The 12,225-nt window shown below is 37.9% G+C and overlaps 1 protein-coding gene across 1 annotated transcript; it reads left to right on the forward strand.

Moving 5' to 3' along the window:
- The first annotated feature begins 310 nt into the window (after nt 1-310).
- Nucleotides 311-1,771, forward strand: LOC128686014 (myogenic-determination protein-like). Its single transcript, XM_053772645.2, has 2 exons — nt 311-401; nt 584-1,771. Exon 2 carries the CDS (start codon nt 713-715, stop codon nt 1,490-1,492), a length of 780 nt encoding a protein of 259 aa, XP_053628620.1. The 5' UTR covers nt 311-401; nt 584-712; the 3' UTR covers nt 1,493-1,771.
- Nucleotides 1,772-12,225: the final 10,454 nt, after the last annotated feature.

The raw sequence follows: 12,225 nt of genomic DNA on the forward strand, positions 1-12,225 counted from the left end.
TAACTGGGATAAATTATTTTACTTTCTGTCTCTGCTAATCATCAAAAAAATGACCAATTTCAACTCAAGGTTAAACTCGTCAGGAACACTGTCTTTTTCGTCAGTCTCTAAGACGATATCCTGTCTTAATTTCCATGAGATTCTGAATAAGGAAATCATACAGCGTGTTTACCTGAGGAGTAGTAAACCAGGCATTTTTAATATATACAAGTAATTTTTTGGTAGGCAAATAGATACTAAGTCAAAAAAAAAAAATAGGCTTGAACATTGGCAGGTAGTGTGCGGTTTGGGGCAGTGTAATGGGGTATGAGTTGAACTGGGTAGGAGAAGTGGTCAGTTGGGCGCAGACAGCCAGTTTGAGCAGACGTGCCGCGCTTCCCTCCGTCCCAGCCAAGAGCCAGGTAGGATGTGACGAGGTGTGACAACCAGGTCGAGTTCACCTCAAGTAATGATATCGGATTTCTGTTGATCGAAATACTTTTTTGCGTTTTAGTCATACAGTGTTTAATGTTTTTTCCTGACAAGAATCTTTATTTCTTGGAAATCTATTAATTATTATATATATTTTTTCTTTTTTTTTCAGGCTGAAACGACGCCACCATTTTGTAAAATTTGTGAGGGATACAAGCAGCTAAGAAAATGAGTGAATGATGGTTACACACTTCTGGGCAAAAAGTGAGAGATATCGTTGAACTGAGTGCGCGTTCAAGATATGGACATAGTGTTGACTATGACAAAACGTGAAGCCCAAGTGGGAGGTCTGGAGGAAGCAAAGGACATGGTGGACGACAACAATAACAACGAGATGATGGAGAGACAGGGAAACAAGACACCGGGAGGCTGTAGCGGGAAGTATCTGCTACGTCCCCGCTCAGTTCGCTCCAGACGAAGCTGTGACAGCGACTGGTCTCTGCAGGATACCAGAAGACAGAAGTCACGTCCTGCCCCTCTGTCTAAATACCGCAGGAAGACAGCCAACACTCGAGAGAGGTTCCGCATGCGGCAGATCAACACAGCCTTCGATAAACTGCGAAAGATGCTGCCCGCATGGGACCATGGCCAGAACTCCAGCTCGGAGATGACCAAGATTACCACGCTGAAACATGCGTGTGCCTACATCAGGTCTCTTCAAGACATTCTGGACAGCACCGTCAACCAGCATATTCTGGATGGCAGTGCGCCTCAGGATGCCTGCCCCTGGGTCCTTTCCAGCATCCTGGAGGACGCTTCCAGGTTCCAGAACGCCCAAATGGATGCCTACCACCGGTCATCAAACAGATCTTCCATGATGGATATTGACGCCGGGGCCGACACCGATTTGATGTCACTTTTGTGTGATTCCACGGATTCGGGAGTATTCGAGGAGAACCTGGACTCTTTCTCGTACCTGTCACCGATGTGCGAGGCTGACGAAGTGGCCTTGCTGCTACTAGGGGCGGAACCCCCTACTTACTGGCAAGATCAGTCCCACCCTCAGTTCGCCGTGTGCTGATAATGGCTAAACGATATAACCGTGGAAGAAAACAACTGCATACCGTAGGCTAAGTATGATATAACACTCTTCCTCTAATGGATAGTTATCATGCTTGTTATACTTTCTCCTGCTGCCTCGTCCCTCAAGAAAGCTCTCTTCTCGATGCAAATGCACTGGCAGCAAAGTGAAAGGAGAAAATTGCGATTACCTTCTCGAAGGCAGCTGATAAAAGAAAAATGTTTACCCTTTCCGTATGGGTCACTGTGTATAACGTATCATTACTCCCCCTGACCTGAACAAAATAGAGGCGGCAATCTTGTGGACACGTAGAGATGAGGGGTCAGTGTTGCGTACTGCTGGTAGACCAGCTTCGTTAGATCGGGAAAGAACGACGCTTTCCTCTAGGAATGGATTCCAAGCAAGGAATTCTAAGCTATGAGGCTCTTGACAGTTCTGTGGCCAGATATATTATTTTAATAATGTGGCCAGATATATTATTTTAATACTCGAGTGTTAATGTTTTTTTTTTTTATCAAAGACTCTTGGACTCCAGTCACTTTGTTTATTTGTTGCTGGAATGATTCTGAGTTATCACAGTAAGGAGATATCTCACAAGATGCTGGTGACGTACCGCTTAAGACGGCACTACCTTATAGGATGCTACAGTGTTACCCAAGATGCCAGTAAAGTGCCACCTGAGATGCTGGCAATATACCACCTAAGATGAAACCATCTTAGATGCTAGTGATATACTACCTAAGGAGGAATTTTAAAGAGAGAAATGCTGACTTTAGACCATTATTTTAACTCTTCAGGTTCAAACTAATGAACTCCTATATGGGAGATGTGAGTTTATGTACCCGGCTATATTGCCGGGTACATAATTATTTAGACCAAGCACAAACAACAGAGAAAAGAGGTTCATAAGTAGCGGCGAGTGTGACTCCTACGTACGTAAGTTATGTGGCTTTCACGTGCGTTAGTAGTGTGACTTCTGCGTGAGTGAGTCGTATGGCCGTCGAGTACACGAGCCGTTTGTTTCCGATGTAATCGAGCCGCGTGACATACACGAATCTTTTGTGGACTCTGTCGCGTTCATTATTCTAGTCAAAGTGACCGTGCCATAACATGAACATGCGTCAAACTGCCACTTGACGCACACAACTGGGCTGCGTCGACGATTGCAACGGTGTTGCGTCGACACATACAGTTGTGCTGCGCCAACTTAACACTCGTTGCATCGATGCATACAACAGCGTTGCGTCTACGCATACAACGATGCTGCGTCATACAAGTGGACTGTTTACTTATTGTTCACACATTGATGGTTCCGGGGGTCATTGACTCCTTCTTCCCCCCCGCGGCCCGGTCTCAGACCAGGCCTCCTGGTTAACAGACCTGGCCAATGAAGCTGTTGGTGCTAGACACCACAGCATGGCTGATCAGGGGCAGTCTGGGAGGAACAAGTACCGGTAACACTTTTCTAAGCACTTTATACATTTGTTTAACAATGTGTTATTTCCTATAATTTTTATTACTAAGGGATTAATTGGTGAATAAAAGTCACTAAGTAAATGTCTTATATAAATTTTACCCTATCCCTGTTTACTTATATATATATATATATATATATATATATATATATATATATATATATATATATATATATATATATATATATATATATATGAAACAATCAGACGATGTTTCTTTCATCCTGAACCATTCTGTACCATTTTGGACCAACCTGAACCATTCTGTACCATCTAGGACCACTATGCGCCATCTTGGACCATTCTGCATTACTCACTCTATAAATCCACCCCTAACTTAGGGGTTATTTGATATACACACATAATATGTAAGTCTTGGCTGAAGTTTTTCTGAAGTTCATTGTCTGCCTGGCCAGCAAAATTTTTTTGATATAATTAAGAAAAAATATATATCATTATTATTATAATTATTAATATTATTATTGTTGTTGTTGTTGTTGTTGTTGTTGTTGCTGTTGGTGTTGTTGATATTATTATTATAATTATTATTATTATTATTATTATTATTATTATTATTATTATTATTATTATTATTATTATTAAATTTATGGAGAAAGGAAACCAAAGACACAGATGAGTTCCAGGGTCTTCAGTAAATAGTTTTTGTAACTAAAAGAGAAGGAAATAAAGAAAGCTTATTCCATACACAGTTTTAAGAGTAGGCACGATACACCACGTAAACGGAGAACACTATAATAAAATAAAAAAAACTGACACGAAACTGAGAAAGGAATAAAAATTTAAAACCGGATCGGGTTAACTATTTACCATTGAAAGAAACAGCTAAACCAGAAGGGGCTATTACAGCCCTTGGAGAATAGAGAGATAATCAGGCTTGATCTTAGGAAGAGGTGGGTAGCCAGAGCTCCTTACATCAAGAGCCTCTCAGCAGTTTCAAGAGGAATACAGCATCATCAAGGTGTTGGAACACTAGTGGAGGGTGATGGAACACTAGTGGAGGGTGATGGAACACTAGTAGAGGGTAATGGAACACTAGTGGAGGGTAATGGAACACTAGTGGAGGGTGATGGAACACTAGTGGAGGGTGATGGAACACTAGTGGAGGGTGTTGGAACACTAGTGGAGTGTGATGGAACACTAGTGGAGGGTGTTGGAACACTAGTGGAGGGTGATGGAACACTAGTGGAGGGTGATGTAACACTAGTGGAGGGTGATGGAACACTAGTGAAGGGTGATGTAACATTAGTGAAGGGTGATGGAACAATATTGGAGGGTGATGTAACATTAGTGAAAGCACAGGTCACAGGTGCAAACACACGTCACATGTGCAAGCACAGGTCACATTTGCAAGCAGAGGTCGCATGTGCAGGTACAGGTCACATGTGCAAGCACAGGTCACATGTGCAGGCACAGGTCACATATGCAAGCACAAGTCACATGTGCAGGCACAGGTTACATGTGCATGCACAGGTCACATGTGCAAGTACAGGTCACATGTGCGGGCACAGGTCACATGTGCAAGTACAGGTCACATGCGCAGGCACAGGTCACATGTGCAGGCACAAGTCACATCTCAGGTCATGTCTCAGCTCTTTTGTTGTCTTATTATTTTTAATTTTCCTTGATAATGTGAAAAAACACGAATGCGATGGAAATATTGCTATTTTTTCACTTACTCCGTAAATAACGTTCTGTTTACTCTGATGCCGAGCTTGTAGGTTCGAATTATCGTGTACTGGACCGAGAGATAACGTTTGTAAGTAATTATTTTGTCTGTTTATGAATTGTTAAACATGTATATATATATATATATATATATATTTATATATATATATATTTATATATATATATATATATATATATATATATATATATATATATATATATATATATATATAATATATATATATATGGTAGGAGAAGAAAATATTCAAACAGCTCCGGGGAGAACCTTGAGTTTTCTCTGAGGTACGTTTATTGTCTTCTCTGAGGATGAGGGTCCCCATTCCAGCTATAGAGGTGGTACTTCCCTATATTGAAAAAATATATATAGATATATATATATATATATATATATATATATGTATATATATAATATATATATATGCATGCATAGTTCCTTTGTATAAAGGCAAAGGGGATAAAAGAGAGTGCAAAAATTATAGGGGGATAAGTCTGTTGAGTGTACCTGGTAAAGTGTATGGTAGAGTTATAATTGAAAGAATTAAGAGTAAGACGGAGAATAGGATAGCAGATGAACAAGGAGGCTTTAGGAAAGGTAGGGGGTGTGTGGACCAGGTGTTTACAGTGAAACATATAAGTGAACAGTATTTAGATAAGGCTAAAGAGGTCTTTGTGGCATTTATGGATTTGGAAAAGGCGTATGACAGGGTGGATAGGGGGGCAATGTGGCAGATGTTGCAAGTGTATGGTGTAGGAGGTAGGTTACTGAAAGCAGTGAAGAGTTTTTACGAGGATAGTGAGGCTCAAGTTAGAGTATGTAGGAAAGAGGGAAATTTTTTCCCAGTAAAAGTAGGCCTTAGACAAGGATGTGTGATGTCACCGTGGTTGTTTAATATATTTATAGATGGGGTTGTAAGAGAAGTAAATGCGAGGGTCTTGGCAAGAGGCGTGGAGTTAAAAGATAAAGAATCACACACAAAGTGGGAGTTGTCACAGCTGCTCTTTGCTGATGACACTGTGCTCTTGGGAGATTCTGAAGAGAAGTTGCAGAGATTGGTGGATGAATTTGGTAGGGTGTGCAAAAGAAGAAAATTAAAGGTGAATACAGGAAAGAGTAAGGTTATGAGGATAACAAAAAGATTAGGTGATGAAAGATTGAATATCAGATTGGAGGGAGAGAGTATGGAGGAGGTGAACGTATTCAGATATTTGGGAGTGGACGTGTCAGCGGATGGGTCTATGAAAGATGAGGTGAATCATAGAATTGATGAGGGAAAAAGAGTGAGTGGTGCACTTAGGAGTCTGTGGAGACAAAGAACTTTGTCCTTGGAGGCAAAGAGGGGAATGTATGAGAGTATAGTTTTACCAACGCTCTTATATGGGTGTGAAGCGTGGGTGATGAATGTTGCAGCGAGGAGAAGGCTGGAGGCAGTGGAGATGTCATGTCTGAGGGCAATGTGTGGTGTGAATATAATGCAGAGAATTCGTAGTTTGGAAGTTAGGAGGAGGTGCGGGATTACCAAAACTGTTGTCCAGAGGGCTGAGGAAGGGTTGTTGAGGTGGTTCGGACATGTAGAGAGAATGGAGCGAAACAGAATGACTTCAAGAGTGTATCAGTCTGTAGTGGAAGGAAGGCGGGGTAGGGGTCGGCCTAGGAAGGGTTGGAGGGAGGGGGTAAAGGAGGTTTTGTGTGCGAGGGGCTTGGACTTCCAGCAGGCATGCGTGAGCGTGTTTGATAGGAGTGAATGGAGACAAATGGTTTTTAATACTTGACGTGCTGTTGGAGTGTGAGCAAAGTAACATTTATGAAGGGATTCAGGGAAACCGGCAGGCCGGACTTGAGTCCTGGAGATGGGAAGTACAGTGCCTGCACTCTGAAGGAGGGGTGTTAATGTTGCAGTTTAATAAACTGTAGTGTAAAGCACCCTTCTGGCAAGACAGTGATGGAGTGAATGATGGTGAAAGTTTTTCTTTTTCGGGCCACCCTGCCTTGGTGGGAATCGGCCGGTGTGATAATAAAAATAATAAAAATATATATAATTATATATATATATATATATATATATATATATATATATATATATATATATATATATATATATATATATATATATATATAGGGAGGTACCACCTAAAGAGCTGTCCTGGGGACCCTCATCCTCAGAGAAAAGAATAAACTTGCTTCAGGGAAAACTCAAGGTTCTCCCTGAAGCTGTTTGAGAATTTTCTCCTACCACCCGATATATTTAATATATATATTATTTAAAGACAATGTACATTGACAACATATTCACAAAAATACAATAGAAAGTAAAACAACGTACATAACAACTCAGAGCTACATCTAGAATACTTCGTCTAGCTCCCCGGCGGTGGGCCGCGTGCCCAGAATGCTGCAGGCATTTCCTCTCTGGATCGCGACACTGAGTCTCTGAAAGAGGAAGCTGGTCGCCCTGTGGTTTTTGATTTCTATGATATATATATATATATATATATATATATATATATATATATATATATATATATATATATATATATATATATATATATATATATATATGTATATATATATATATATATATATATATATATATATATATATATATATATATATATATATGTATATATATATATATATATATATATATATATATATATATATATATATATATATATATATATACATATGTCGTGCCGAATAGGCAGAACTTGCGATCTTTGCTTAAATAGCAACGCTCATCTTGCCATATAGGACAATCGAAAATTTGTGTATGCAATAATTTCGCCAAAATCAATCTGAACCTAACGAAAAAAAAATATTTCACTGTGTTTGTTTAGTATTAAATTATTGTAAACAAATCTAAAATATATTTAGTTGAGTTAGGCTAAAATAAATTGCGCTTGTTATAATAAGGTTAGGTAAGTTTTCTAAGATTCTTTTGGTGAAAAATTAAAAATTTTTACATTAACATTAATGAAAAAAATATATCTTTAAACGTATAAGAGAAAATTTTAGAAAGGACTTAATTTTAAATGAGTTCTTGCTAATTGACCAGTTTTACCTATTAGGCACGACATATATATATATATATATATATATATATATATATATATATATATATATATATATATATATATATATATATATATATGTATGTATGCAAAACTATTTTTGTTATCTATAAAATGTATTTTTTGTTAATATTTCCCATAGGAAATAATGTAAATCCAATTAAACCATTCCAGACACCCAAAAATATTAACAAAAAATACATTTTATAGATAATAAAAATAGTTTTGCATACAGAAAAGGCACGACTAAATTCGAGGGTCCACTGTATATATATATATATATATATATATATATATATATATATATATATATATATATATATATATATATATATATATATATATATATATATATATATATATATATATATATACATAGAGAGAGAGAGAGAGAGAGAGAAATTCCAAGCGCTTTCGTGACTACTCACATTATCAAGGAACAATAAAAGTAATGCATCAAAGGAAGGCATATATCCAAAATTTATGAAATAGCTAATGATTTGAAATACCCAAGAAACGTTATTGATAAATCTTTTAAAGTTGCTAGAAATACTTTTTACAATCCAAAAAGGGACAACCAGCCTTATTCAACTAAAAATATGTTGGTTCTCCCTTACCATGAAAACTTGGTTGATATGCCTTCTCTTCTTAAGACTTTTAATGTTAAAGTTGTATTCAAAAATCTTAATACAGTAAAAAAAACTTTTGATAAAGAATTCCCCCCAAAATGCTGACGGATGTGTCTATAAGATTCCTTGTAAAATTTGTGATAAAGTTTATTACGATCAAACTGGCAAAAGTCTCGAACTAAGATTAAAACAACATAAATATAGCATTAGAACTCGACAAGATCCAATGCTCTATTTATTCATGTGAGAGATTTTAACCATCCAATTGATTTTCAAAAAGTTGAGAAAGTTATATCAAGCAAGTCCATGGTCGACAGGAATATAATTGAATCTTGTTTCATAAAAAGCAGTTTTGACAATAATATGAATATTTCCTTTGGTTTATATAAATTAGATCCATTTATAATTAATAGAATTTGGGAAGAATTTAATAATACATTGGACAACTAATAAATTTTTAAATTCTTAATTCTTGGGTAGAATAGTTTGTTGGTGGATTGTGTGAAGGATATATATATATATATATATATATATATATATATATATATATATATATATATATATATATATATATATATATATATATATATATATATATTTATATATATATGTATATATATATATATATATATATATATATATATATATATATATATATATATATATATATATATATATATATCCTAACACCCTACACTGTGTTAATGCTACATCCGCCACTCGTGTCTTACTCCTTCCATTAATACCTATGTACTCTCACTCATACCCATGGTATCTGGTTATCAGGAGCTGCAGGTGTTCTCTCAGGCACTTGTGAGGTGAGATAATGATTTTTAGCCTCCATCTGCAGGCCTCCCACACACACACACACACACACACACACACACACAAACCAGCTGGTATGCCTCACTAAACATAATTACCCTAGCATAAATTCGTATAAATTCTCGAATTTGGAAGCATTCCAAGACTCGTCTCTGTCTCACTCTCTCTGTCTCTGTCTGTCTGTCTGTCTGTCTGTCTGTCTCTCTCTCTCTCTCTCTCTCTATCTCTATCTCTCAGGACATGCTATCTTCTAGCAATATTCACACAACAGCTCAGACCTATCTAGAATATATTGCTACTATCTAGGATCATACCCACAATAGACAATTGACACGCAGGTATCTACTTCCTGTTAAGTGAACAGGAGTAGCAGGTGTGAGGAAACTTGCCCATACATCTCGCCCAGCCCAGGAGTCAAACCTCGGTCTTTCCAATTGTGGTCCGAGCGCTCTGTCATATAACTACAGGTTATTTTCACATAAGAGACTTGATGGGAAACGTTGCTCCCACCAGTTTTTTTTATCAATCCCAGGTTGTGTCTGCTTGCCTGGTTATGTAAAGATCTCTCTATAATATGTCATTCAAGTAAGCATATTCACAAGTCATGCAAAGTCAATGTTTTTGTTTCATCCTAAATGAAATACGCAGCAGAGGACTCACTTGTTGTAGTGATGCTCACTTGGTCGTTTTCCTGTGTATGTTGACTTGTGTATGAGTGTGTATGTATGTTACTGCATGTGTATGTCAGGGCTTCTGGGTGCCCTTACAAAAACCAGGAAATAACGTTTAGGTATATATGATATACAAGGTTCCTTGTGACCTCTTCTAACACTAGGATAATATTCGGGTATATATGTTTTTGAAGGATGTTCTATGCGACTCACCTCTCCAGGAGACGACTAGGAGACTACGAGGAGACGACCAGAAGAAAATTCGGAGATTCCTCTTACGGACACCGAGGCCGATCTTACTCTTCACACATGGCTGTGTAGGAGCGTTTACCTTACTATGGCTCCGCCTTTTCCTGTTATTCATTCGTCTGTTGTGATCTTGTGTGGCCCTCGATGGCCTTCTGATAAGGCTACAAGTAGAGGCCGTAAGTCATTCCCAAAACTCTGCATATTGGACTGAGATCCACAAAGGTCTGTTTGGTCTTTCATTATTTATTATAACTAACCATATTTAACTGGGGAATGGAAAGTAATCAGATTTATTGCAAGAATTAAGACGGATTTGAAAGACTGGATAGAGAACCCTTTACCAAGAAAAGGGAAAATATTTGTCAGTTAAATAGTAGGGTGAAGGGGGAGGGCATTTAGGAATTTGGTTACTGTCGAAAAACATTTTTTTTTCCCAGAGGATTTTGTTAATCGTTACTGACATAAAAGAAATTAATTGTCATGTTAGTTCCTCTCAGCAGGAGGTCTTAATGGTCATGTCAGTAATGATTTTATATTCATCTTCGTCTTATTCGCTATTTTTTGTTTTATTATTTTAGTTTTACTTATCTTCTCCTCTTCACTTTCATTCTCATCTTCCATTTCGTATTTTTTTCATATTTTTTTTAATAATCTTCCCTCTATTATCACTATGGATGTTGCATTCGTTCAGGAAACATTTTTTTTGAGGAAATTAGATATGGTGAAAGTAATATGACAGGACAAAATACCACCTTGGGCTCTGCGAGAGGCAGCAGAGGAACTACAATACTTCCACAACTTCTAGTATAAAAGAGGCACTTGCTGGACACTTGCAAAACTACAAATATGACATCAGTATACAAAATATAAAAAAAAATATATTATGCTAATATTAAAACCTACGCTGACTATCTTGCTGACTAAAGTACTTGAAAAAATACACAGAAAACTCTCATATAGGAGACTGAAAGTTGTGTCGCCGTTCGGTCCGACTTGTACCATTAACTAGTCTAGTTAATGGTCCAAGTCGGACCGAAACGTCGGCATAAGTTTTAGTCGTCTATGTGCGGGTTACTTGTGTATTGTTCCAGTCACGGTATTGTGCGTTTTTATTCTACTTTAAAAGATAATAAGAAAACGAGTATTGGCACACAAAGAGAATAAAACATGAGAGACGGCCACCACGGGTTAGGAAAATGTTGAACAATATGAGTCTGTGATATTCATCAGTCTCTTGCCCAGTGATTCATCAGTTTGTGACGAAGAAACAACTGTTGAAGAGGAAGCTTTAACAGTAACAACGGTTTCGCTCTAAATAGAGCTTTACCGCATTACAGGCTTCATAAAGCTCTCCGCCGAAAGGCTGTCCCAGTAAAATCTCGCTCTACAACACTTGGTTTATCTTCATTAGCGACGGTAGTACATTTATACCCATTTCCTGTTTACCAAATAGCGACATTCTGCCTGTGTCCCATATAAGGAGACTCCAGACCCGACTACTGATCCTGAATATTACTCACTCAACATTATTACTGGAATGTGGTGTAACTGTCAATTTGTTCCTGGACACGAGATGCGTTGTACCTTGTATACCTTGTATTCCTCATGGATTTTCCTAAGAGCTTAAATCTGTCGCAATACTGACGCTATCTCACCCAGCGACAGTATCTTAATGACCGTAACTTACTCAGAGGCAAATGATGGATTCGAGACTCGAAACACCGTCCTTAATTGACTGTCTGTATTTATCCGTGCAAAGGTTTTCTTTTTTTTTTTTTTTTTAAATTTAAATTTGTCATTCGAAAACACGGGGTTATTCATCAGTGCTGGCTTATATGTGATGAACACTTGTTTTATATTTGAGAGACACCTGTTGGATGTCTTAGAGGCACGTGCCAGATGTCTGGGAGGCACGTGTCTGATGCCTGAGAGGCACGTGTTGGATGTTTAGAGGAACGTGCCAGATGTCTGAGAGGCACGTGTCGGATATCTGAGAGGCACGTGTCCGATGCCTGAGAGGCACGTGTTGGATGTTTAGAGGAACGTGCCAGATGTCTGAGAGGCACGTGTCGGATATCTAACAGGCACGTGTCCGATGTCTGAGAGGC

This window comes from Cherax quadricarinatus, chromosome 9 (assembly GCF_038502225.1).
Source record: "Cherax quadricarinatus isolate ZL_2023a chromosome 9, ASM3850222v1, whole genome shotgun sequence".
Lineage (NCBI taxonomy): Eukaryota > Metazoa > Arthropoda > Malacostraca > Decapoda > Parastacidae > Cherax > Cherax quadricarinatus.